At 51.0% G+C, this 22,564-nt stretch overlaps 1 protein-coding gene across 1 annotated transcript in view; it reads left to right on the plus strand.

Annotated features, from left to right (window-relative positions):
* Positions 1-1,074: 1,074 nt before the first annotated feature.
* Positions 1,075-22,564, plus strand: part of USP21 (ubiquitin specific peptidase 21) — a 46,991-nt gene continuing 25,501 nt past the window's right edge. The window contains exons 1-5 of the mRNA XM_060257121.1: positions 1,075-1,158; positions 2,266-3,079; positions 10,487-10,546; positions 17,533-17,656; positions 21,640-21,751. Of these exons, the coding sequence (XP_060113104.1) occupies positions 2,291-3,079; positions 10,487-10,546; positions 17,533-17,656; positions 21,640-21,751 (1,085 nt within the window). The 5' untranslated portion in view covers positions 1,075-1,158; positions 2,266-2,290. The remainder of the gene's footprint in view (positions 1,159-2,265; positions 3,080-10,486; positions 10,547-17,532; positions 17,657-21,639; positions 21,752-22,564) is intronic.

The raw sequence follows: 22,564 nt of genomic DNA on the forward strand, positions 1-22,564 counted from the left end.
CCGTAAAAAGTCTGCCGTGAAAACGTTGTGAAAGCAACGCCACTCCAGCAAAAACGACTGGTGCTTGCACAGGGGACTACCTTTACCTTTACGCCTACAACACTCGCATGCAAAATATAGATTAGAAGATCCTAAGGCTGGACGGCTGGGACCTGGACGGGCCAGGCTAGGCTGGTCTCATGAGATCTCAGAAGCTAAGCTGGGTCAGCTCTGACTAATGTTTGGATGGGAGCCCACCAAGGAGAATCCGGGTTCTTACACAGGGGCAAGCCATGACAGATATCTTCATTTGTTTCTTGCCTGGAAAACTCTATGATAGTTGTCCCCATCATTGTGTCTGTGGGTGCTGTGGTGCCCACCAAGTGTTTTTAGCAAGTGAGAGGGGCAGGTGGGACTTCTGCCCAGCAGGACTTCTGATTGGCCATTGGAGATTGGATTGGCTGTGCGAGTTAAAGTAACACTGCTTTGGCGGCAGCTGCCTCTTTCCTCTCTTTCTCAGTGTTTTTTTTAAAAGTTGTTCCTCTTGTCCCTTGCACTCAGGCTTCCTTTGCGTGTGGCCCCGCCTCTCATGGCAGCCATAATGTGATTGGCCCCGCCTCTCACACCAATCATATTGTAGTTGCGCCCACCACCTTGTGTCCCAATTCCAAACATGCCGGTAGTAGGCTCAAAAAGTTTGGGGACCTCCCCTACAAGGCCCACTTGATGGCACTGTCTACCACCACCAAGGCTGGTGGAGAATGCCACTTGGGTAAATTTTGTGTGCATGTGAGCAAAGAATCAGCGTCTCTTTCCTGTACCTCCTTTGCCATTCCCTTCTGAACTTGTGCACCCTGTCCACACCTGTGCCTTATTACTGTGGCTCTGTCTTCCCTACCTATTTTGTTGAAGTATTTCCAGATTGCTGTCTTGGTTTCGAACACTGAGGGCTGCAAGCTTTTCTTGGGGCGGAGAGCTGAGGTACTCAGGAAGCCTGAGATCTCTCCAGTGCGTATCTGAATGCAGGGAATCATCTCTCAACAAAAATGGAGTCATCTCTTACGAGTCCTGTCTTGTGTTCTGTCTTGCAGGGCAAGAGGGAGCCCTCGTGCGGTCAGCCACCTCTGTGAGGTGTGAGCCCTGGGCTGGCCGGGGCGAGAGGCTCTCAGCTAGTGAGAGGTACGTACCAACTTGGGGTGGCTCTACTGGTATCGATTGGGTTCAGTGTTCCCTCTAAGTGGAGTTAGCGTGAGCTAGCTCGCAGTTTCTTAGCCTCCAGCTCACACTTTTTTGGTCCTAGCTCAGGAAGGAGGGCCCCAGAGCAAAGTAATTGATGCAGTAGCCCACAGCTTTAATGCCAGTAGCTCACGAAGGAGAATTTCTGCTCACAAGGCTCCACAGTTTAGAGGGAACATTGATTGGGTTGCCAGCTGTGGGTTGGGAAACTTCCTGGAGATTTTGGGGGGACTCTGGGGAGGGCAGGGTTTGGGGAGGGGTGGGCCCTGTTGTACATCGCCCAGAGCCCTGGCGCTAGCTGGGATGGGGCGATTCATTCAGTCCAATCAGTCAACTAGCAGAGTATAATGCCTTAGAGTCTACCCTCCAAAACAGCTATTTTCTCCAAGGGAACTGATCTCCACAGTCTGGAGATCGATTGTAAGAGCAGGAGAGTGCCAGGGGCCACCTGGAGGTTGGCAACCCCCAGCATTGCCCTGGTTGGTGTAGTGTGGGGCCAGTTTGGTGTAGTGGTTAAGCATGGCTTTTTATGTGGAAAAGGCCTAGCAGGAATTCATTTGCATATTAGGCCACACCGCTTGACACCAAGCCAGCCGGAACTGTGTTCCTGTGCGTTCCTGCTCATAAAAAGCCCTGTGGTTAAGTGTGCGGACTCTTATCTGGGTGAACCGGGTTTGATTCCCCACTCCTCCACTTGCAGCTGCTGGAATGGCCTTGGGTCAGCCATAGCTCTGGCAGAGGTTGTCCTTGAAAGGGCAGCTGCTGTTAAGAGCTCTCTCAGCCCCACCTACCTCACAGGGTGTCTGTTGTGGCGGGGGGGGGGGGGGGAAGGTAAGGGAAACTGACTGCTCTGAGACTCTCAGCTTTAGAGTATAGGGTGGGATATAAATCCAATATCATCATCTTTTTCTTCCTTCACCCCTCTGTCAAGGGCTTTTTATACAATGAGGCATGAAAGCCCGCAGGCTAGCAAGCCTGTCGCTCCCCGCAAGCTAGCGTTCTTATGGCTGCAGTTCCCTCCCGTGACTGTCTCCGGCTCTCTCTTCCTAGGGCTTTCCTCTCCTTTCTCTCCACGATGCCCCAAGCCTCTGAGCACCGCATGAGCCGAGCGAGAGAGCAGGCAGTCATCACCTCTCAGCCGAAAGCGACCAGCAGGCTCCCGAATGGGCACCGGACCGTGAGCCAAGAGCACCGCGGCCCCGTGGCCGTCTCCAACGGACTCTCCGTCACCCCCAAGCTCCGGCCCTTGCCCCCAAGGCCCAACCCGCTGGACGACCGGGGCAAGAAGACCGAGCTGGACCGTGGCCGGACCTCCAAGCGGGCCGAGGCCCTGCGGAGCTCCACCTCCCGGCGTGGCCCGGTGAAGGCGGACCATGCCCTCAAAGTGCCCGGCTGCCCCCAAGGCGGCGCCATCCCCGGCAGCACCTCCTTCACCTTGCCGCCCGGAGTCCTCCTGGGCGGGCCGGACTCGGAGCGCCGGAGGAGCAGTCTGATCCGCTCCAAGTCGATCAGCATCGGCGACCTGAGCCAAGCGGGCACCCGCGGGGAGGAGCAGCTAAGCGCCGTCCTCAACCGGCTAGCCCTCCGGGACCGGGACCGCAGCCCCTCTTGCAGCCACAAACTCGGCCTGGGCTCCCTGGCCCTGAAGAGAAGCTGCTCGCTCCGCAGAGTCAACATTTCCGGGGGGCTGGACGGGAGGCCGACCGCCACGCTGCTGTCCGTCCGCACGGAAGGCTGCCCGAGGCTCCGCCCCTCGGACCCGCAGGCCGTGGAATACGCTCACACCCAAGACATCCCGGTGTCGACGAGCCCCCCCCAGAGCAAGACCCCCATTCCGAGAGGGCTGGAAGAGAAGGCATCCACTGTAAGGAGCTAAGCAAGGGGGAGGACTGAGGGTGGCTGGGCTTCTGCTGATGGGAGGGCTCACATAAGAACATAAGAGAAGCCATGTTGGATCAGGCCAGTGGCCCATCCAGTCCAACACTCTGTGTCACACAGTTTGTGTGTATATATATACACATATATATATACAGACAAACACACACTGTGGCTAATAGCCACTGATAAACCTCTGCTCCATATTTTTATCCAATCCCCTCTTAAAGCTGGCTATGCTTGTAGCTGCCACCACCTCCTGTGGCAGTGAATTCCACATGTTAATCACCCTTTGGCTTCTTGGCTAAGGGTTATACCGGGGTGCCCAAACTGGCTTGGAAGCCATGTCTGGCTCTTTCACACACATTGTGTGGCTCTTGAAGTCCCCACCGTCCCGTTGGCTTTGAGAAGGCATCTGTCTCTTTAAATCACTTCTCCAATCCAAATCAGGTGGTGGCTTGGAGAATGTATTTAAAGGTTAAATTTGCATTCTTTCCACATCTCTCTTCCCCATCTATTTTCCTTCCTTCCTCCCTCCCTCTCTCCCTCCCTCTAACTGAATTCATGTCTTGTTGCTCTCAAACATGACACCTACCTACCTACCTTCCTTCCTTCCTTCCTTCCTTCCTTCCTTCCTTCCTTCCTTCCTTCCTTCCTTCCTTCCTTCCTTCCTTCCTTCCTTCCTTCCTTCCTTCCTTCCTTCCTTCCTTCCTTCCTTCCTTCCTTCCTTCCTTCCTTCCCTTTCCCCCCAGCAAGCTGAGTACTCATTTTACCAACCTCGGAAGGATGGAAGGCTGAGTCAACCTTGAGCCGGCTACCTGAACCCAGCTTCCGGCTACCTGAACCCAGCTAGCTCCCTCCCTCCTTCCAACTGAATTCATGTCTTGTTGCTCTCAAACGTTTGACATTTATTCTGTGTGGCTCTTACATTAAGCAAGCTTGGCCTCCCCTATTTTATATTATTATACCCTGCCACCATCATCTTTTTCTTAAATACAGGGAAAGCCAAGGCACTGTGGCTCAGAGAGCATCTGCTTTGTATGCCAGTGGCCCCAAGTTCAATCCCTGGCATCCCCACTTAGAACACATGAAACTGCCTTCTACTGAATCAGTACCCTTGGTCCATCAAAGTCAGTCTTGTCTACTCAGGCTGGCAGCTGCTCTCCAGCGTCTCAGGCAGAGGTCCTTCCCATCACCTACTAAAAAGGTAAAGCACCAGTCGTTTCCAACTCTGGGGTGATGTCACATCACGACGTTTTCACGGCAGACTTTTTACGGGGTGGTTTGCCATTGCCTTCCCCAGTCCTCTACGCTTTCCCCCCAGCAAGCTGGGGACTCATTTTACCGACCTTGGAAGGCTGAGTCAACCTGGAGCCGGCTACCTGAACCAGCTTCCGCCAGGATCGAACTCAGGTCGTGAGCAGAGAGCTCCAACTGCAGGACTGCAGCTTTATCACTCTGCGCCGCTACTTGGTCCTTTTATCTGGAGATGCTGGGGGTCGAACCTGGGGCCTTCTGCATACCGAGCAGATGCACTACCACTGAGCCGCAGCGCCTCCCCGATCATATGGCCATCTGATAGTGATGCTGATTCTGTGAACTTAAATCATGAGAAGGAGGGCAGGAAGGGTTGCCTCAGGGCTTAGTTCTTGCGGCCGTTTCTTACACATCTAGGGAAATGCTGATCGGCACTTCAAGGTCATGCAGCGGTCTTTCTCCGGGCCTGTTTGGCCAGGGATCCTGGAGGTTTTTGCCATCTTCTGGGCTTGGTGCAGGGGTCACTGGGGATGTATGTGTGTGTGGTGAGGGAGGCATTTGTGAAATCCCTGCATTGTGCAAGGAGTTAAGACTAGAGGACTCTGGAGGTCCCTTCCAGTTCTTTGGTTCTAAATGTGAGGTGATGTAAAAGACCTCTTTCCCTAAGGCTTTGGAGAGCCGCTGCCAGTCAGAGAAGACCTTGCTGGACCAGCTTGATGAACTGGAATAGAACTGCAGGAAGAGCCGTTTGCCCAAAAGGTCTCACCCCGAGGAGAAGCCCCTTTACTTCCGACATTGTCAGGCAGGCCTGAGGCTCCTGCTTGCGAGGTGGGCTGGAGACCTTTTTTCAGGAGGGTTTTCTTTTTTCTGCCTTTGGCTCCTGGGCAAAACCACGCACGGCCCCGCAGTTGTGCTTCTAAGGCAGATTGCAATTCAAGGAGTGGGGACCGTCACACTTAATGATAGCATAGCAAGGCAAAGAAATGTCTCCGTTTCCATAGGAACAGGTGCACGTGCATAGAGCAAGCAGATGCCTCCTCCGAATTCGTTTTTTGTGAATGCCAGGAAAGTTTTATGTATGTGAAATCAGCCAGTATCATAATGCCCCTGTATAAATCGATGGTGCGGTCTCATTTGGAGTACTGTGTGCAGTTCTGGTCGCCGCACCTCAAAAAGGATATTATAGCATTGGAGAAAGTCCAGAAAAGGGCAACTAGAATGATTAAAGGGTTGGAACACTTTCCCTATGAAGAAAGGTTGAAACGCTTGGGGCTCTTTAGCTTTGAGAAACGTCGACTACAGGGTGACATGATAGAGGTTTACAAGATAATGCATGGAATGGAGAAAGTAGAGAAAGAAGTACTTTTCTCCCTTTCTCACAATACAAGAACTCGTGGGCATTCGATGAAATTGCTGAGCAGCCAGGTTAAAACGGATAAAAGGAAGTACTTCTTCACCCAAAGGGTGATTAACATGTGGAATTCACTGCCACAGGAGGTGGTAGCGGCCACAAGCATAGCCACCTTCAAGAGGGGTTTAGATAAAAATATGGAGCAGAGGTCCATCAGTGGCTATTAGCCACAGTGTGTGTGTGTGTATATATAAAAAATTTTTGCCACTGTGTGACACAGAGTGTTGGACTGGATGGGCCATTGGCCTGATCTAACATGGCTTCTCTTATGTTCTTATGAAGAAAGCGGATAGAGACGTTTCTTCTCCTAGAACACCAGACCTGGGCAGCTCAGAGAGTACGCTTGATGGGCAGTAGAGATAGAGCCAGGCGAGTCCAGGATGAGAGACCCCCAAGGATGCGCAGGGTTGCTACACGGAGGCAGACAGGGGCAAACCAGCTCTGCTCATCTCTTGCCTTGAAAAACCTACCTAGGGGTGTCGAACTCATTTGTTATGAGGGCCGGATCGAACATGAAAGAGACCTTGTCAGGCCGGGCCACTTGTGTAGTAAGATGCAGTGCCGGGTAGCAGAGATATTAACTTCATAAAGGACACTGACAAACACAATTAAATTTAAAAAAAAAAACCCAGAAAACTTAAAACATTAGCACTTGTTGGTCTTAAAGGTGCTTTTTTCATATCTCTCCCAAAGGGTCCAGGGAATTGGGCAAAGGAACTCTGGCTCTTTCTTTCCTTCCCCAGAGGACCAGGAGGGGGAGGGGCCTCTGCCAATAGAAGGAAGAGAGGCTTGGCTTGGTAACTCTGCTGTGAGATTGAGAGAGCCTGTCAAAGCAAGCTCTGCCTTCCCCCCCCCTTCCTCCCCAAGGGAGGAGCCTCAGCCAATGGAGAAAGTAAAGGTTTTGCTCTGTAGCTCCTGTGCAATTGAGCAAGCCTTGCGAAGCAAGCTCTGATGCAAAAAGAAACAAGGGAGACGGAAACAGATGACAGCCAGTCACTCAGGGGCCTGATTCGGCCCCCGAGACACATGTTGGACATCCCTGCCCTACATGGCCACTATAAGTCAGCTGCAAATTGATGGTGCTTTCAACCCCCAGACTAAGAGCAGACTTCTTTCTTCATGCAGTAGATTCAGAGGAGTTAGCCATGATAGTTGTTGCAAAAATAGCAAAGCCTCAGTATACCTTTAAGGCGAACAAATTGTACCATAGCATAGGCTTTCAAGAAACATCTGACGAAGAGAGCTGTGTTTCTTGAAAGCTTATGCTACAATAAAATTTGTTAGTCTTAAAATGGCTACCGGTCTCTTTGCTATTTCTTCACACAAGGGCTGCTATCAGACACATTAAATAATGCACTTTCAATCCACTTCCAGTGCACTTTCCAACTGGATTTTTCCTGTGTGAACTGGCAAAATCCAGTTGGAAAGTGCACTGAAAGTGGATTGAAAGTGCATTACTTTTTTGTGTGTGATCACAGCCAAGATATCAAGTCGCGGGAATTTGTCGTGCTGGAACCTGTGGGTCACTTTCACTAGCGGCGGTGTCTTCCCCTGGCACAGGGCTCCTTGTAATGGAGGGAAAGCTTCTTGCGCTGTGAGCAGATGGTGCTGTTAGAAGAGGTCTGTGGGACTCAGCCCGCTGCCCAAGAACATGATGGTGGGTGCCCCAACCTGGATAGCCCAGGCAAGCCCAGTCTCATCAGATCTCAGAAGCTAATCAGAGCAGATTCTGGCAAGTGATTGGATGGGAGACCTCTTTGGAATACCAGAGCCAGAGGCAGGCTTTATTCAGTCACCTCTCCGAGTATCCTCCAGGCCCCCAGTAGGGATCTGTCATCAGAAGTTGCCATGACTTTCAGGTGCAGACACACACACATAAACACCCATGTAAAATGCAACCCCCCCTCCCCAGTTTTTCTTTTTGAAGAATGTGGTGGGCCATTGGCTTTGTAAGGGGTTTAGATGCACGAGATCAAAATGGAGCTTCCAAGTGCAGCAGAAGAAGATGAAGATATTGGATTTATATCCCGCCCTTCACTCTGAATCTCAGTCTCAGAGCGGCCTACAATCTCCTTTCCCTTCTTCCCCCACAACAGACACCCTGTGAGGTGGGTGAACCTGAGGGGGCTCTCACAACAGCTGCCCTTTCAAGGACAGAGGCTCAGAGAGGCCTACAATCGCCTTTCCCTTTCTCCCCCACAACAGACACCCTGTGAGGTGGGTGGGGCTGAGAGCGCTCTCACAGCAGCTGCCCTTTCAAGGACAGAGAGCGGCCTACAATCTCCTTTCCTTCCTCCCCCACAACAGACACCCTGTGAGGTGGGTGGGGCTGAGTGGGCTCTCACAGCAGCTGCTCTTTCAAGGACAACCTCTGTCAGAGCTACGGCTGGCCCAAGGCCATGCTAGCAGGTGCAAGTGGAGGAGTGGGGAATCAAACCCGCTTCTCCCAGATAAGAGTCCGCACACTTAACCTCTACACCAAACTGGCTCTGAATCAATGTTCCCTCTAAGCTGTGGAGTCTTAGGAGCAAAAATTCTACTTTATGAGCTACTGCCATGAGTTGTGAGCTGCTGCATACCTTGGTTTGCTCTGGGGCCGTTTTTCCTGGGCGAAGACAAAAACGTATGTGCTGGAGACTAAAAAGCTGTGAGCTAGCTCACACTTCCTCAGCTTAGAGGGAACAGTGCTCTGAATACCAACTGCTAGGGACAGGACATGGCTGTTACCTCGTTGGTCTGGTCCCAATTTGAGGGTGGGCACTCAAATAGCCCTTCATCCACTGGGGCCATGTTCTGGTCTGTTTCATCACAGTGCATGGACAGCATGGCCAATAAGAGAAGCTTTTCTCTCAAATGTGCTGCTCTTAGTTGACCTGCTGACCAGCCAGCCTCTGTTGCCACGTCCCCAGGCCCTCTATTTTGGGAGAACGTGCAGCTTCGGTCTGCCCCTTCCAGCGTCCCACCTGGTTCCCTACTTGCACCCAGTTTCCCCAGCAACACCGTCAACTCACATGCCGGCCCACCTGGCGCCAGATGAAGGTGTAACCGTTAATTAATTCCCCCCGGGGAAGCCTTTTTCTGCATTCTTAACAGGGCTGGGGAGCGGCTCGGTGGCAGCCCAGGGGAACAGCCAGCTGGGAGGGACGAATGTTCCTATTGGCTCCCTGAAAAGTCACGCGGTAGCCCTGTGGCAGGTGGCAGCTGTGACTCCTTGGCCTACTCTGGGCCTTCTCCTATGTCGAAGACCTCCTAAGAGGCCAGGGCACCCTACACATCAGGTTTTGTTGTGGTTGTATATGCGCGTGGCGTTCTTTTTTAGTCTTTGCTGGGTCTCCAAACAACCCCACTGCTCCCCTGAGGATCTCTCTCAGCTAATTAATCCCACAGAGCTGAGCCTTCAGAAGAGCCAGGAATAGCCAAGGGAAATCGGATCAGCTAATGAGCCGGTGGCTTATAGGGACAGGGGGAAGGGCCCTGCCGCCCTTTTGCCTGTGGCGCCACACCGGGCGAGCTCCATTTCTCCCTGCCCTCCGCTCGGACAGAGGGGAGCCATGCCGGGGCTCCCGGGGGCCACTCTGGTGGAGCTGCCCCGCAAGCTGCACCGCACCCTGGCCACCAAGCGGGAGCTCCACGGCCGAGGGGCCGACATCTCCGAGTCGGTGGTGCACACGGCGGTGATGGGGCTCCTCCTGATGACCAGCGAGGTAACGGCGCGGGGGTCCCCTTTCGGCCGTCGTGCCGTGAAAGCTGCCGCCGCCAGGTCTTGGGGTGGGGGAGGTGGACGATGGCTTGGGGCAAGTTTGGTTTTGGGGGAGGCTTCAGCCAGAGCAACTGGATCATGCATTTGGGGGTGGTTCAAGACCAGGAGTTGTCCACCTTTTCAGACACAGGAGGCATTTTCCACAGGGGAGGGTGGTCTTAAAAATTCACTTTAGTAATTTTTTGCTTCAGTGTGAGATGCTTTTCTGATTTTCCCCATCTTTTTTTTTTTTTTTACACTCTTCCCTCCTGCCTGAAAGGAGAACAGCAGAACTTCCGAGTCTTTTATTTATTTACTTACTCATTGGGGATTTTTGTATTGTGTGTGTGTGTGTGTGTGTGTGTGTGTCTGCACCTGTGAGGGACAGTGGCTCAGGGGTAGAGCATCTGCTTGGGAAGCAGAAGGTCCCAGGTTCAATCCCTGGCATCTCCAAAAAAGGGTCTTTATTTATTTATGATTTGTATCCCACCCTTCCCACAAAGATGGCTCAGGGTCCAGGCAAATAGGTGTGAAAAACCTCAGCTTGAGACCCTGGAGAGCCGCTGCCAGTCTGAGAAGACAATACTGACTTTGATGGACCGAGGGTCTGATTCAGTATAAGGCAGGTTCATATGTGAGTCTTGGCGGCTTCTGGTGATTGACTACATCAGGGGCAGTGTTCCCTCGAAGCTGAGTTAGCGTGAGCTAGCGCACACATTTTTGTCTTCGCTCAGGAAGGATGCACACTGATTTATGCAGCAGCTCACCACTTTGATGCCAGTAGTTCACAAAGTAGAATTTTTGCTCACTAGACTCTGCAGCTTAGAGGGAACATTGATCAATGGTGTGTGGCCTGATATGTAAAGGAGCTCCTGCTACAAAAAAAAGCCCAGAATAAAAGAAGCCGTCTTAGCGAAAGGGACTGGGCAATCAGCGGGGGAAGTAGTCATCTGTTTTGTGAACATGTGTGTGTTTGTGTTTTTTTTTAGACCCATCACACCCTCCTGCTGGGGTCCGGGCACGTTGGTCTCCGCAATCTCGGCAACACGGTAAGAGGAGGGGTTCTTCTCTCCCCTCGGCTGTTGGCAATCAGCTTCCCCGCAGAGGCGCTCGCCTTTCAGAAACGTCTCTTAAAAGCGAGAAGCGATGTGCAGTTTCTGCTTCTCAAAACGCTGCCTTAAAATAGCCGTCGTTGGAAAGTCAAAACGGGCAGCGGCTTGCTGCGTTTGTCGTTAAGTCAGCCTTCTGGAACCGGAGCAACGCAGTAGGCGAACCAATGCCTCTTACCGGGCTGTTCCAAAGAGCAGCACGGCTCCGAACGCTTGCGTGTACCGGAGGGGGGGTGGGATAGGCAGAGCCATGAGCACGGTTGCTCTGTGCCAGGGAGAGAAAATGGGAGAGAGGGAGGTGGTGGCTCCATGGCAGAAGACGTGCTCGGAGTGTGGGAGATCCCAGGTTTAATTCCTGGCATCTCCAGCTACGAGGCTGCTGGGGGAACACCTGCTCGGTAACCGAAAAGGGACACGGCAACTGGGAGAGCAGCAGAGGCAGCTCACCACAACAACACGGAAAATGGCAAAGCTGGATGCCTGTGGGAAAGAGCACAGGAGATGTTGCCTTGCAGGCCTCATTTTGGGCAGGAGTGGAGCTCCGGAACCTCTGAATCAGGGGTGTCAAACTCATTTGTTATGAGGGCCCGATCTGATATAAATGAGGCCTTATTGGGCTGGGCCACGTATACACCTATTTAAGATTAAGGAGCAGAGAGATAAACTTTATAAAGGACTTAGACAAACATAATTATTTTTTTAAAAAAAACTTAAAACATGCTTAAACCGTTAGCACTCGTTGGTCTTAAAGCTGCTCTCTTTGTCTTTTTCCCATGGGATCGAGGGAACTGGGCAAAGGAAGCTCTGGCTCTTTCCTTCCTTTCCCAGGGGACTGGTGGGGAAGGCGCCTCAGCCAATAGAAGGAAGAGAGGCTTGGCTAGTAGTTCTGCTGTGTGATTGAGAGAGCCTTGAAAAACAAGCTCCGCCTTCCTCCCCAAGGGAGGAGCCTCAGCCAATAGAGATAATAGGGGTTTTGCTCTGTAGCTCCTGTACGATTGAGCAAGCCTGGCAAAGCAAGCTGTGATGCAGAAGGAAGCAAGAGAGAGGGAGAAGGAAGCAAATGACAACCAATTGCTCAGGGGCCTGATAGGAGCCCTCTGGGGGCCTGATTCGACCCCCAGGCTGCATGTTTGACACCCCTGCTCTAAATTTTGTTGTGTTCTTTCTTTCTTCCCTTCCCTCCAAAAATTGCTTCTAGGCTCCATTGTTCAAACCCGCTGTGAGAATTTTGCTGAACTCTAAGATTTGACAAACCTTCTAATATTTTCCCCCACAAAAAAGGGAAAAATAACCAACACATCTAAAGCAGACAGATGGAAAACTTCCTCATGCCACTGTTGCCACATAGGCGAACGTAATTTAAAAAGTATGATTGGAGGAAGTTTTTATTATGACAGTTCTAATTCAAAAATTGGTGCTTGGAGGGGAGCAACAGTGGGACGGCTTCTAGTGTCCTCATCGCACTGGTGGATCTCCTGATGGCACTTGGGTTTTTTGGCCACTGTGTGACACAGAGTGTTGGACTGAATGGGCCATTGGCCTGATCCAACATGGCTTCTCTTACGTTCCTACTGTGTGACACAGAGTGTTGGACTGGATGGGCCATTGGCCTGATCCAACATGGCTTCTCTTACCTTTACTGCGTGACACAGAATGTTGGACTGGATGGGCCATTGGCCTGATCCAGCATGGCTTCTCTTATGTTCTTAAGAAGCATTTTAGGGTAGATGCTGATATAATTTATTACACCTTCTGGTTAATGTCGGTTTTGTGGCATATGCAAGTGAGTTGTGCTGTTGAGCTCTGGCACCCCTTTTTCTACGCAATGACTCCTGCCGCCTGATCCAGCATGGCTTCTCTTATGTTCCTACTGTGTGACATAGATTGTTGGACTGGATGGGCCATTGGCCTGACCCAACATGGCTTCTCTTACGTTCCTACTGTGTGACACAGAATGTTGGATTGGATGGGCCATTGGCCTGATCCAGCATGGCTTCTCTTACGTTCCTACTGTGTGACACAGAATGTTGGACTGGATGGGCCATTGACCTGATCCAACATGGCTTCTTTTACGTTCCTACTGTGTGACACAGAGTGTTGGACTGGATGGGCCATTGGCCTGATCCAGCATGGCTTTTCTTATGTTCTTAAGAAGCATTTTAGGGTAGATGCTGATATAATTTATTACACCTTCTGGTTAATGTCGGTTTTGTGGCATATGCAAGTGAGTTGTGCTGTTGAGCTCTGGCACCTCTTTTTCTACGCAATGACTCCTGCCGCCTTGTATGTGGGAAAGGGCACAGGAGGTGCTGCCTTGTATGGGGTCAGATTGATATCCTGTCCAGTCTGGGGCCGTCTGCTCTGCCTGGCATTCTGCAGGGCTTTTTTTGCAGCAGGAACTCCTTTGCAATTTAACCCACATTCCCCTGATGTAGCCAATCCTCCTGGAGCTTACAGTAGGTCCTGTAAGAAGAGCCCTGTAAGCTCTTGGAGGATTGGCTACATTGGAGGGTGCGTGGCCTAATATGCTACAAAAAATAAAAGCCCTGGCATTCTGCAAGGCGAAAGGGAGGGCTTTTTCTCAGGCCCACGTTCCTGTAGATGCCAGGATAGTTCTTGCACTGTCACGCACCAAGGGCACGTGCTCTCCCGCAGAAGACAATCCCTGATTAAAATATACAATTGGCTGCCAGAGGATGTAGTGAGGGCCATAGGATTATACAGCTTTAAAAGCGGGATTAGACAGATTTGTGGAGGAGAGGTGTATGAGCACCTATGAGTCATCGTTGACTAATGTCATCCTCTGAATCCTAGAGCCAGGAGGCAACACCAGGGGAAGGCCTTGGCCTCTCTGCCCTGTTGTTGGCCCTCCAGAGGAACTGATTGAGGCTACTGTCTGAGGCAGGATGCTGGACTAGATGGACCCTCACTGGTCTGATCCAGCAGGGCTCTTCTGATGTTCTTATCAGGGGAAGGCCTCGGCCTCTCGGCCCTATTGTTGGCCCTCCAGAGGACCTGGTTGAGGCTACTGTGTGAGACAGGATGATGGACAAGATAGATCCTCACTGGTCTGATCCAGCAGGGCTCTTCTGATGTTCTTATGAGGGGAAGGCCTTGGCCTCTCTGCCCTGTTGTTGGCCCTCCAGAGGAACTGATTGAGGCTACTGTCTGAGGCAGGATGCTGGACTAGATGGACCCTCACTGGTCTGATCCAGCAGGGCTCTTCTGATGTTCTTATCAGGGGAAGGCCTCGGCCTCTCGGCCCTATTGTTGGCCCTCCAGAGGACCTGGTTGAGGCTACTGTGTGAGACAGGATGATGGACAAGATAGATCCTCACTGGTCTGATCCAGCAGGGCTCTTCTGATGTTCTTATGAGGGGAAGGCCTTGGCCTCTCTGCCCTGTTGTTGGCCCTCCAGAGGAACTGGTTGAGGCCACTGTGTGAGACAGGATTCTGGATAAGATGGATCCTCACTGGTCTGATCCAGCAGGGCTCTTCTGATGTTCTTATGAGGGGAAGGCCTTGGCCTCTCTGCCCTGTTGTTGGCCCTCCAGAGGAACTGGTTGAGGCCACTGTGTGAGACAGGATTCTGGATAAGATGGATCCTCACTGGTCTGATCCAGCAGGGCTCTTCTGATGTTCTTATGAAGGGAAGGCCTTGGCCTCTCTGCCCTGTTGTTGGCCCTCCAGAGGAACTGGTTGAGGCCACTGTGTGAGACAGGATGCTGGACTAGATGGACCCTCACTGGTCTGATCCAGCAGGGCTCTTCTGATATTCTTACCAGGGGAAGGCCTCGGCCTCTCTGCCCTGTTGTTGGCCCTCCAGAGGAACTGGTTGAGGCCACTGTGTGAGACAGGATGCTGGACTAGATGGACCCTCACTGGTCTGATCCAGCAGGGCTCTTCTGAGGTTCTTATGAGGGGAAGGCCTCGGCCTCTCGGCCCTGTTGTTGGCCCTCCAGAGGACCTAGTTGAGGCTACTGTGTGAGACAGGATGATGGACAAGATGGTTCCTCACTGGTCTGATCCAGCAGGGCTCTTCTGATATTCTTACCAGGGGAATGCCTCGGCCTCTCTGCCCTGTTGTTGGCCTTTCAGAGGAACTGGTTGAGGCTACTGTGTGAGACAGGATGCTGGATAAGATGGATCCTCACTGGTCTGATCCAGCAGGGCTCTTCTGATGTTCTTATGAGGGGAAGGCCTCAGCCTCTCTGCCCTGTTGTTGGCCCTCCAGAGGAACTGGTTGGGGCCACTGGGTGAGACAGGATGTTGGACTAGATGGACCCTCACTGGGCTCTTCTGATATTCTTCTGAGGAGAAGGCCTCGGCCTCTTTGCCCTGTTGTTGGCCTTCCAGAAGAACTGGCTGGAACCACTGTGAGACAGGATGCTGGGCTAGATGGACCCTCACTGGTCTGATCCAGCAGGGCTCTTCTGATATTCTTTCTGGTTAGATGAGGCTGAATGACTATTTAACCCCACAAGCTACCTTTGTGGGAATGGGTTTAAGCACAACCTCGTTCTGGCTCATTTTAAATAGCAGTGAGACCTGCATGTTTCTGCTCTGAACCCTGCCACTTAGCAAAGAACCCTGTGGGATTTGAAAGCTTGTACCATCTTGAATTGAGGCTTTGGGTCCCCACTCCCCCCCCCCCCGCAAAGTCCCAAAGCAGTGAGGAGGCCTGAGTTTAAGCTGTTGGTGTGACCCTGGGCCAGTCACGCTCTCTCTTAGTCTACCCTACCCCGCAGGGTGGTTGTGACAGTGGAATGGCAGAAGAACCGTCTAGGGCAGCCCCCAGAACTGCAATATGCAGAGCTTGGGCTTTTCTGCCCCGTGGCTTTCTCCTTATCAGAAACCTGCTGCCGCCTTAAATGTTTGAGGAGTGATTTAAAACTGCCCTTTTCCCAAGGAGATGGAGTGGAGGAGGAATGCAGTTAGCGATAGGCTGTTTTCTGGCTCCAAGAATCCAAATGTCAACTGTCACAGAATCTGTTGTCAAAGGCTTTCACAGCAGGAGTCCATTGGTTGTTGTAGATTTTCCTGGCTGCGTTGCCATGGTTTTGGCATTGTGAGACCTGACGTTTCGTCAGCATCTGTGACTGCCATCCTCAGAGGTGTAACCCAGAAAACTTCTTGTGAGGAGAAGGCCTTGGCCAATCTAACCTGTTGTTTGCCCTCCAGAGGAACTGGTTGAGGCCCCTGTGTGAAACAGGATGCTGGACTAGATGGACCCTCACTGCTCTGATCCAGAGGGCTTTTCTGACGTTCTTATGAGGGGAAGGCCTCAGTCTCTCTGCCGTGTTGTTGGCCATCCAGAGGAACTGGTTGAGGTTCGTGTGTGAGCCAGGATGCTGGACTAGATGGACCCTCACTGCTCTGATGCAGCAGGGCTCTTCTGAGGTTCTTTTGATGACCTCAGCCACTAAGCCCTGCTGTTGGGCCTCCAGGGGAACTGGCTGGCCACTGCGTGAGCCAGGATGCTGGACTAGATGGACCCTCATTGGTCTGATCCAGCAGGGCTCTTCTGATGTTCTTGTGAGGGGAAGGCCTCGGCCTCTCTGCCCTGTTGCTGGCCCTCCAGAGGAACTGGTTGAGGCCACTGTGTGAGACAGGATGCTGGACTAAATGGACCCTCACTGGTCTGATCCAGCAGGGCTCTTCTGATGTTCTTGTGAGGGGAAGGCCTCAGCCTGTATGCTCTGTTGTTGGCCCTCCAGAGGAACTGGTTGAGGCAACTGTGTAAGACTGAATGCTGGATTGGATGGACCCTCACTGGTCTGATCCAGCAGGGCTCTTCTGATGTTCCTTTTCCCATGTGACCCCAAGAAAGCAGCTCGAAGGAATGGAGAAGGGAAAGAAAAGAAATCCAGGTTGGGGAGCTGACTTCGGCACCCACACAGTTCAGCATTCCATTTCCTACAGTGGCTGACCAGATGTTTTTGGGAATCCCAACAGATATTGCGCAGAGGGTGCAGCTGTGCCCCCACCATGAACCCCAAGCAAAGTGGCATTCCAGAGTCTTGGCATACGGAAGTTACCTTCTAGCTTTTGACCACCCTCTCTTTCTCTGTTACTCCCTCTCATCCCCTCTAAGATTCTAAGAAACTCACTGCCAGCCAACACAACTATTTTTTTTTTAAAGCAGGAATGCAGTTCCAGCTGGCTTGGCATCTGGGGGTGTGGCCTAATATGCAAATGAGATCCTGCTGGGCTTTTTCAGCAGGGGAGTGTTGCTCACTGCAGTAACCTTCAGGACATGTTGCACTTGATCATCGTAAAAAGATACCAACTGATGTCTGACTTGGAAGATGCTGTTTCCGGGGTTTCTGAGAGGCAGTTTCGTGTAGTGGTTAAGTGCTCGGACTCTTATCTGGGAGAACCGGGTTTGATTCCCCACTCCTCCACTTGCAGCTGCTGGAATGGCCTTGGGTCAGCCATAGCTCTGGCAGAGGTTGTCCTTGAAAGGGCAGCTGCTGTGAGAGCCCTCTCCAGCCCCACCCACCTCGCAGGGTGTCTGCTGTGGGGGGAGAAGATACAGGAGGTTGTAAGCCACTCTGAGTCTCTGATTCAGAGAGAAGGGCGGGGTATAAATCTGCAGTCTTCTTCTTCAGGGTCAGATCTTGTTTTCCAAATACGAAAGAGCAACGGAAAGAGCAAGGGGCATCCGTTAGGGTGGGCTGGCCCCCAATCCACTTTCAGAGGCTTTGCGGTCTCCTTTGGGGTCCTGACCCAGGAGACGGGAAACGCGGCACTCGGCGATAGCACCGCGTTTCCTTTCTCCCTCCAACCAAGGAAGGAGCTGGCCTCTGCCAGGAACGGAGAAGGGGGGAAAAATCCAGGCTGGGGAGCGGACCGGGATGGGAAGATAACAGTAAAGCTCTTGATGCACGTCCTCTCTCTCTCTCTCTCTCTCTCTTTCCCGGCAGTGCTTCATGAACGCCGTGCTCCAGTGCCTGAGCAGCACCAAGCCCCTGCGGGACTACTGTTTGCGCCGGGAATTCCGGCAGGAGCAGCCCAGCGCCCTGCGGTCCCAGCAGGAGCTGACTGAAGGTAAGGCGGGCAGCTTCGAAACGAGACGCGGGCGCTTTCGAGCAGGTGTCGGCTTACGTAACGAAGTCTCCGCCTGATCTCGCTCCGGCCAGTGGGATTCTTGCAGAGAGTTGGGGATCTAAATCCGTCTCCGAAGGACCTTAATCGGCAGTCCCTTGGCTGCTGCTGTTGCATAAGCTCTTGGCCTTGAGAGGGCCCAGGGACCCCTCCATCTTGTCCCTCGCTCCTCCGTGAGGTTTTTCAGAGGCTGTGCTCGCCTGCCCTTGGTTTGCACACGTGCTACAAAGAGGCTGGGTTAACCGCTAGTGGTTTGCTATGGTGCTTCTGAATGGTCAGAGGGCTCCGTGTGCATTATTGTACTCCTTACAACAACTCCGTAAGAAGGCCAGGGCCGTGCTGCTAGAGAGCCATCTCGGTGTTGTGGGCAAGAGCACAGACTCTAATCCGGAGAACCGGGTCTCATTCCCCGCTCCTCCTCCTCCACATGCAGCCGGCTGGGTGACCTTGGTCCAGCCCAGGGGTGGCCAAACTGTGACTCAGGAGCCAAATGTGGCTCTTCCACACATATTGTGTGGCTCTCAAAGCCCCCAAGCCCCCCCCCTCAAAATTGGTTGACTCTGCATTTTTCTCTTTAAATCACTTCTCCAAGCCAAACCAGCCAGCAGCTTGGAGAATGCATTTAAAGTTAAAGTTGCCTCCCTCCCTCCTTCCCTTCTTTCTCTCTAACATCTGGCATTCATATCTTGTAGCTCTCAAACATTTGATGTTTGTTCTGTGTGGCTCTTACATTAAGCAAGTTTGGCCACCCTTGGTCCAGCCACAGTTCTCTCAGAGCTCTCTCGGTCCCACCTACCTCCCAGGGTGTCTGTTTTGGGGATAGGAAGGGAAGGAGATTGTAAGCCACTCTGAGACACTGAGTGAAAAGCAAGGTATATATCCAAACCTCTCCATTACTTTTGTTTTGCTGGACCTGAGTGCACAGTGACTTGTCTGGGGCCATCAAGTGAGTTGGTGGCAGAGATGAAATTAAAACTTAGGGTTTCCCGATTCTGTCTCCTTGCTGCTACACTACAACAGTGGTTTTTTTGCTGGGTGTCTAAATGCCCTTCATACCCACTGGCCAGGTCACAGGAGGAAGGGATCAGATTCCCACTTGCAGAGCAAATGGATAGAATACAGCATGCACATTTTCACTTATATCTCTGTAAAGAAAAAGGCCAAGAAGAAGAATATATTCTTTTTACCATATATGGTGGACTTGTGAAAGAGCAAAACAGTATTGGCAGATGATTCAACAAGAAATTTCTAGGATCTTGGGGTACGAATTCAAGAAAGTGCCAGAGATCTTTCTTTTGGGATTACAAATGGAAAAGTTTCCAAAAGAAGATAGAACTATAATATGGTATATGCTCTCAGCTGCTAGGACATTGTATGCGCAGTTGTGGAAGCAAGAAAAAATACCAGAAAAATGGGATTGGATAGTTAAAGTTATGACATGGAGTGAAATGGACAAATTAACAAGAACTTTAAGAGACTGATTTGGAGGTTTTTAAGATGGAGTGGAAAAAATTTAGAAGATATGCAGAAAAAGAGTGGAAAGTAAAAGGACATTGGACAATTTTTGATAATGATTAAGTCTTAGAAGAAAGAAGAATATTAATTTTTGGTTTTAGTAGTTAAGTGTATCTTTAAATGTTAGTAGTTTTTGATAATGATTAAGATTAAGATTAAATTTTAGAAGAAGATAGAGTATAAATATTGGTTCTTGATTAGAATAGAGTACCTTTAAATATTATTATTTTGAATTATTATCATCAGCGGGAGCCAAGTAATGGGGGGAGGGTAATTAGAAAGTAATATAGGGGATGGTGGTGAAAAATGATTAAGGATGTAGAAATAGAAATTGTTACCTTATGTTACCAATGTTTATAATTAAGACTGGGGAGGAGGGGGGAGGGAAAAGGGTAATGTATGGGGGAAGGCATTAAGTGATTATTAATATTTTATTAGTATTAGATATAACTGCCATATGTTACCAATAAAAATTGTTTTAACAAAAAAAAGAAGAAGAATATATTGGATATATACCTCGCCCTTCACTCTGAATCACAGACTCAGAGCGGCTTACAATCTTCTATATCTTCTCCCCCCACAACAGACACCCTGTGAGGTGGGTGGAGCTGAGAGGACTCTCACAGCAGCTGCCCTTTCAAGGACAACCTCTGCCAGAGCTATGGCTGACCCAAGGCCATGCTAGCAGCTGCAAGTGGAGGAGTGGGGAATCAAACCCAGTTCTCCCAGATAAGAGTCTGCACACTTAACCGCTACACCAAAGTGGATGCCTTTTTCCCTTGGGGAGTTAGGCCAGTCTCTAGGGCTGAATGAAGCCTCATTTGGGAAGCTCTCCCTGGCCAGCAGGGAGCTGGAGGACCAGGGATGACCCATGGTCTGTTTGTCGTTGCTGTGTAATTATTTCCTAAAACCTTCAACCAGAAACGTTGCCAGTTATTTTATTAGTCTTCCATGCCTCCACAGCTGCTATTCTGGTGTAGCTCTATTGCCCGCCCCCCATCTAATTATTCCAGAACACACCTTTCCCCAGCCCTCCAGTCTGAGGAGCCCTTGCTTTCTCTGCCAGTGTTTCCTCAAACTTTCTTACCTATCCCACCCTTCTTGAGACTATCCAATGGCAGGTAGAGACTGTGGTGCCTCCCAGTGACATGAGGGCACTTCAGCCAATCACTGCCAGTGGGTTCACCGGCAGTCATATTTGTCTGGTCTGTCAGCACAGCTACTGTGGAAAAGGATCCTTGGCTGGATTACACTCTCTGCTGTTACTACTTCCTGTGAATCTTAATCAGGGCTTTTTTTGTAGCAGGAACTCCTTTGCATATTAGGCCACACACCCCTGATGTAGCCAATCCTCCTGGAGCTTTACAGCAGGTAGGCTTGCCAATCCCGGGTCCCAGCGGGGGTTCTTCTGCTTTCCCAGGCTCCTTCCTGCCCCGAGTCAGCTGGCCAGTGGGGGAAAGCCCCGCCCCCAGAGGTCCATGTGCCTTTCTACCTCCGGAGGCTTCAATCTTTGATTGAAAGGCTTCCTCTTGGGATGGGGTGTTTGTGTTACTTGGAAGAAGTTGGCAGCAACTTGTGAGTAGAGAGGCCAATCCCTCACGTCAGAGTCACCAGAAACGGGGGTGGGGGAAACGTCTGCTGAGCACTTGATTATTCCCTATGTGGAGGTCGATTCTCATAGGGTATAACAGGGAATTGATCTGGAGGTTTCGGGGGCTCCGGGGGAGTGTTTTTGGAGGTAGAGGCACCAAATTTTCAGTATAACATCCAAAGTACCCCCCAAGTTTCAAAACGATTAGACCAGGGGGTCCAATTTTATGACCCCCAAAAGAAGGTGCCCCTATCCTTCATTATTTCCTATGGAAGGAAGACATTTAAATAGGTGTGTTGTCCCTTTAAATGTGATGGCCAGAACTCCCTTGGAGTTCAATTATGCTTGTCACACCCTTGTTCCTGGCTCCGCTCCAAAGTCTCCTGGCTCCACCCCCAAAGTCCCCAGATATTTCTTGAATTGGACTTGGCAACCCTAACAGTAGGCCCTGTAAGAAGAGCCCTGTAAGCTCTTGGAAGATTGGCTACATAAGGGGTGTGGCCTAATATGCAAAAAGAGCCCTGTTCCTTAATTACTGCCTTGTGGTGCTTTTTCCTTCCTCTGAGTTCACTGCAGCAGCTGTGCTCCTTGGACTAGGCCTTGGAGCCAGGTTCATTTCTGCCACAGCCTTGCGTGGACGACCTTGCCCGAGTCACTTTTTTAAAAACAAAGTGGGAATGGTAAACCACTGGCCTCATTACAATGAGAACGGATCAAAGGCTGCGAGTTCAGCCAGTTGCAGATCAAAAGATTTGCAGAAATGAGGCAGAGAAGAGAAGACTAACGGTTGGGTGTTCTTGTTCCTTGGGGGTTCTCCCAGCTTTCGCAGATGTCATCGCCGCCTTGTGGCACCCTGATTCCACAGAGGCCACCAACCCCGGCCGCTTCAAAGCCGTCTTTCAGAAATACGTGCCATCCTTCACGGGATACAGGTGAGGGGAGCCGTCTTTCTAGCCCTCTTCCTTCCGCCATCAGCCACGCGGCTGCTCCTTCACATAATCAAGCTCCAGGACCAAATTAAGGTGTTTAAGGTCAAAGGCCAGGATCAAAATAAGAACTGACAGTCTGCTGTTGATATCTGACTCTTTTGAAGTTCCTTTAGCTGAAATATCAATTTAAGTGTCGGTTCTTAAAAGTAGTGAGTTCGGGATGCCAGGGAGGGGGTACCTGTCTGAACATCTTGGAACAGAGGTGAGGCAAAGGTTGGTCCTCTGTATAAATGCTCCTGTATAAATCGATGGTGCGGCCTCATTTGGAGTACTGTGTGCAATTCTGGCCACCGCACCTCAAAAAAGATATTATAGTATTGGAAAAAGTGCAGAAAAGTGCAACTAGAATGATTAAAGGGTTGGAACACTTTCCCTATGAAGAAAGGTTAAAACGCTTGGGGCTCTTTAGCTTGGAGAAATGTCGACTGCGGGGTGACATGATAGAGGTTTACAAGATAATGCATGGGAGAGAGAAGGCAGAGAAAGAAGTTCTTTTCTCCCTTTCTCACAGTACAAGAACTCATGGGCACTTAGTGAAATTGCTGGGCAGTTGGGTTAGAACTGATAGAAGGAAATAATTCTTCACCCAAAGGGTGATTCACACATGGAATTCCCTTTCACAAGAGGTGGTGACAGCTACAGGCATAGCCAGCTTCAAGAGGGGATTGGATAAGCATATGGAGCAGAGGTCCATCAGTGGCTATTAGCTGCAGTGTATTGTTGGAACTCTCTGTTTAGGGCAAGTGATGCTCTGTA

Source organism: Heteronotia binoei, chromosome 1 (assembly GCF_032191835.1).
Source record: "Heteronotia binoei isolate CCM8104 ecotype False Entrance Well chromosome 1, APGP_CSIRO_Hbin_v1, whole genome shotgun sequence".
Taxonomy (NCBI): domain Eukaryota; kingdom Metazoa; phylum Chordata; class Lepidosauria; order Squamata; family Gekkonidae; genus Heteronotia; species Heteronotia binoei.